The sequence below is a fragment of the Bison bison genome, unplaced genomic scaffold (genome assembly GCF_000754665.1).
Source record: "Bison bison bison isolate TAMUID 2011002044 unplaced genomic scaffold, Bison_UMD1.0 scf7180017864213, whole genome shotgun sequence".
NCBI lineage: Eukaryota > Metazoa > Chordata > Mammalia > Artiodactyla > Bovidae > Bison > Bison bison.
Window position 1 is genome coordinate 11272825 of NW_011494785.1, and position 3906 is coordinate 11276730.

Below are 3906 nucleotides of genomic sequence, written 5' to 3' on the forward strand. Positions count from 1 at the left end.
TTCTGAGACGCCGTCCAAGAGTAGAGTCTGGCGTGCGAAGGGAAACAGCACAGGAAGGACATGCTGGGCGGTGGAGAGAAGGCAGCCCTGGCTTCAAGCCCTGAGGCCCGCCGCCGCCAGTCAGACTGAGGTGGGTCTTTCACCCGCAGCTGGAAGGCCCTGCCCTGCGGCTCCCGGCAGAACTTCACAGGAGTCTGAAGCCCCGGTGTACCCTCTGCATGTGTCCACCGCGGGGCTCTGCCTTCTGGGATGTTGTAGTTGCCGACTCGGGTCAGCACTCTGTGAGCAAAGCACGCTCACTCACTGAGTCTGCTGAGCAGCCGGCTGGGCAGACAGAGTGGGTGACACGGACCCCTGGCCTCCAGGCCAGCCCCTCCGCACCGCCTGTCCCAGCAGCTGTCCCATTGCTTTTCCCCGGGGGCCCAGACGGTAAGGAATCCACCTGCAGTGCAGGAGACCCGGATTCAACCCCTGGGTGGGGAAGATCCCCTGGAGGAGGGCATGGCAACCCACTCCAGTATTTCTGCCTCGAGAATCCCATGGACAGAGGAGCCTGGTGGGCTACAGTCCGTGGGGTCGCAAGGAGTCAGACATGACTGACTTTCCGTGTTTAAAGGTTTGTGTTGACGGCCCTGGGCGCTGCCTCCAACAGGCAAGCATCTTTTTCCATCTTGACGCTGCACCCCAGGACGGGATGCTCAGGCACAGCGGGCCAGTCTCACGTGAGGAAGGGGTAACATTCCCAAGGGGGTGTTGTTGTTGTTCAGTCACTAAGTTGTGTCTGACTCTTTGCAACCCCATGGACTAGGGAACGCCAGGCACCCGTCCTTCATTATCTCCCGGAGTTTGCTCAGAGTCATGTCCACTGAGTCGGTGTTGCTATCTAACCATCTCATCCTCTGCTGCCTCCTTCTCCTTTTGCCTTCAGTCTTTCCCAGCATCAGGATCTTTTCCGAGGGGAGGCTGGTCTATAATTCTGTTACCACCTCCACAAAGCTGTGCTCATCACACTGTACTTCTGCAGAGAGGCCCACAAGGTCTGCAGACTCCAGAGAAGGCGGGGCCTCCACCCAGGAGGGGAGGTCTGGTGGGAAGGGACACGCCCTCCTCCCCAGGGCCCAGAGGAGACGTTTTCTCCTGTCTCTTATCAGCCAGTGTGTTCAGCACGTCCCTTCTGAAGACAGCTATGTGGGAATGCGCTGAATTGTTCTTGGCTCTTACAGGAAGGCTGCTTGAATCAAAGGATCCATCCCCACGTGAACGGTGCTTTGTGATAAAACCATGAATGTGGGTGCGGCTTTAAAGACCTCTAACCTTCCGGGTGAGCCCTGGGGGAGGCTGGTGACGTGAAGCATGAACTCTGACTTGGCCCCCCCAGCAGGCAATCCTGTTAGGGGTCCACTCCCCGCATCCCAGGCCCCTGGCACCCGCGCCCTCAGACACCATTAGCAGATTTTCCCCCCTGAGCACCGCTCCAGGCCTCCAGACTCGCTTGCTCTCCCACATTCGGAGCCAAACCCTCGGCCACACAAAGCAGGCACCCTACAAGCGCCTCTCCCCTCTTCCCACAGCTGGATGTTCCCAGAGGCTGCCGAAGAGATCTGTCCATTTGGGTTTAAACTAAGTGGATACATAAGAACAAAACTAGCTAATCTTTGTTGATCTGCCAGGCAGGGTGCTAAGTGCTTTACATGTGTTCACTCATTCCCTACAACCACCCTGTAACGTAGAAACCATTATCACCTCCATTTTATAAATGAAAAAAAAGGGGCCCCAGTGAGGTGAAAGTAATTTGCACAAGACCCTAAAGCTAGTAAGTGACAAAGCTAGAGATCAAACCTGGAAGTCTGCCTCCAAAACCCCAAACTCTGAGCCAGCGGGTCAGAGCGCCATTCCAAACCCATGAACAAAGGAGGCATAAAGAAAGCAGAGGAGACCCCACGTAGCTCCCAGCAGTGTAACCGCATTCTCCAGCTGGGCACTGGTGGCTCGGGGGGGAAGAATCCGCCTGCCAATGCAGGAGACCCAGGTTCGATCCCTGGGTCGGGAAGATCCCCTGGAGAAGGAAATGGCAACCCACTCCAGTGTTCCGGCCTGGAGAATCCCACGGACAGTCCATGGGGTCACGAAGAGTCGGACACGACTGAGCGCCTAAACCACCACCACCACCTGGCCACAGCCGTCACTCAGCCCGACAAGCCTCCTACCGAGAACCAGCTCCCCTTCTTGGCCCTGCCTGTGAGTCCCTTGCCCTCTCTGGCACCGTCTCCTCCACTGCAAGGTAAGACGTGTGTATGAGAGACGGCTGTGAGGGCCCCGTTTGTATCTGGGGGTCAGTCCTCCGCATTCTGAAAAGACGTTGAACTCCACGCGGCTGTTTCCAGGCTCCCGTATCCCTGCGCGGGGTGCCAGTGCCCAGCCTCGGGGCCTGTGCGCCCCCTTTTGTTCACTCCGCACAGGCTCCTCTATCTGCACCCTCCTTCAGGTCTTGCCTGGGTCAGAGACACACCCAACGTCTGAGGGACACACCCAACGAGAGGCTTGCACGTCCCCGGTCTCTCCTTTCTCCCACGCGCCTGCTGGCTGCGGCTCTGTGGGGGCTTCTCAGCGGCGGACTGACGGGTGTCACCCCTGCTCACCCAGAGCTCTCTCCTTTCCCCGTTCCAGGGCTGCCACGGGCCGCCGCCCCCTGGGGTCGTCAGTCGCACGGCCGAGGCTGCGCCCTAGAGGAGCGCGGCGGAGCAGCAGCCTCGCAGAGCAGCCGCCCACCAGCCTGAGCCGGTGCTCGCCCGCAGGGCTGTCACGGGCCCGCCCTCACTGGGGCCAGTGCACCTGTGCTCTCTACTGCAGCAGGGCACGAGCCTCGGCTATTGATAGAGGCCATCTCTCGGAAGACAAGCCACTTACCGCCCCCGCTGGCCTAACTGCAGAAAGTTAGCCGATGTCCAGCAGATCTAAGTCCCAAAATAGATGGTGGCCACGAGTTCACTGTTCCCAAGCCTCCCCACTTGGGAAAAGAACGTCTGGGCCACTCGGTGTCTTGGAGATTTCAGGTGGTACCTCAATCTGTACTCAGAGCAAGGACCTCTACACTGGATTCACCCACTTCTACCAGAAGCTGAAGAGTTCCTGCGCGTCTCTTATTCTCATTCTCTGCTTGTCTTCTGAGGTTTCAGACAAAGGAGGAAGGAGTTGGGGGGCTGGAAGGGAGCTGAGATCCACATGGAGGCTCCCTGATAATGGAAATGAAGTGAACTGTATAACCTTTGGGGAAGGACCCATGCCAGGCTCTGTCACACGTGATGCTGGCATGCTCTTACAGGTATTCCTCATAACAGGCAGCGGCTGAGTCTGAACGAACGAGGATGTGCTCACTGTGTTAGCACTGGGCAAAGAAAATGCATCTGACCATCACAGCCAGGCGCAGAGGCGCCCAGAATCACCTAAATTACATGATGGGCAACTTGCCCAGTAGAAATCTGAGCAAGGGAACTTCCATCAGTTTCCATCAATAATAGAGCATCACAGTTGGTAAAGAATCTGCCTGTAATGCAGGAGACGCGGGTTCAATCCCTGGTTGGGGAAGATTCCCTGGAGAAGGGAATGACTATTCACTCCAGCATTCTTGCCTGGAGAATCCCATGGACAGAGGAGCCTGGTGGGTGGTCTGTGCCACCAGGAGCCCATGGGTTGCAAAGAGCTGGACGTGACTGAGCAAATAACACTTTCATGTTCAACAGCACTACGGACCAGACACCATGCTGGGTTCTGAGGACAGCACTCGAGCAAAACATTTCTTCCTCGAGTGGAATTCACAGATGGTGGGAGAGCCTGAAACAGTACAGCTGGTTCCAATATGGTGTTCAGGCGATTCTAACCTCCTGTGCCACGATACTGTCAAATGCG

At 57.1% G+C, this 3906-nt stretch overlaps 1 protein-coding gene across 1 annotated transcript in view; it reads right to left on the reverse strand.

The window, feature by feature from the left end:
* Window positions 1-3906, reverse strand: part of TTC7B (tetratricopeptide repeat domain 7B) — a 248432-nt gene that overhangs the window by 236029 nt on the left and 8497 nt on the right. The window contains 2 exon segments of the mRNA XM_010845240.1: window positions 2640-2723; window positions 2819-2920. Of these exon segments, the coding sequence (XP_010843542.1) occupies window positions 2640-2723; window positions 2819-2920 (186 nt within the window).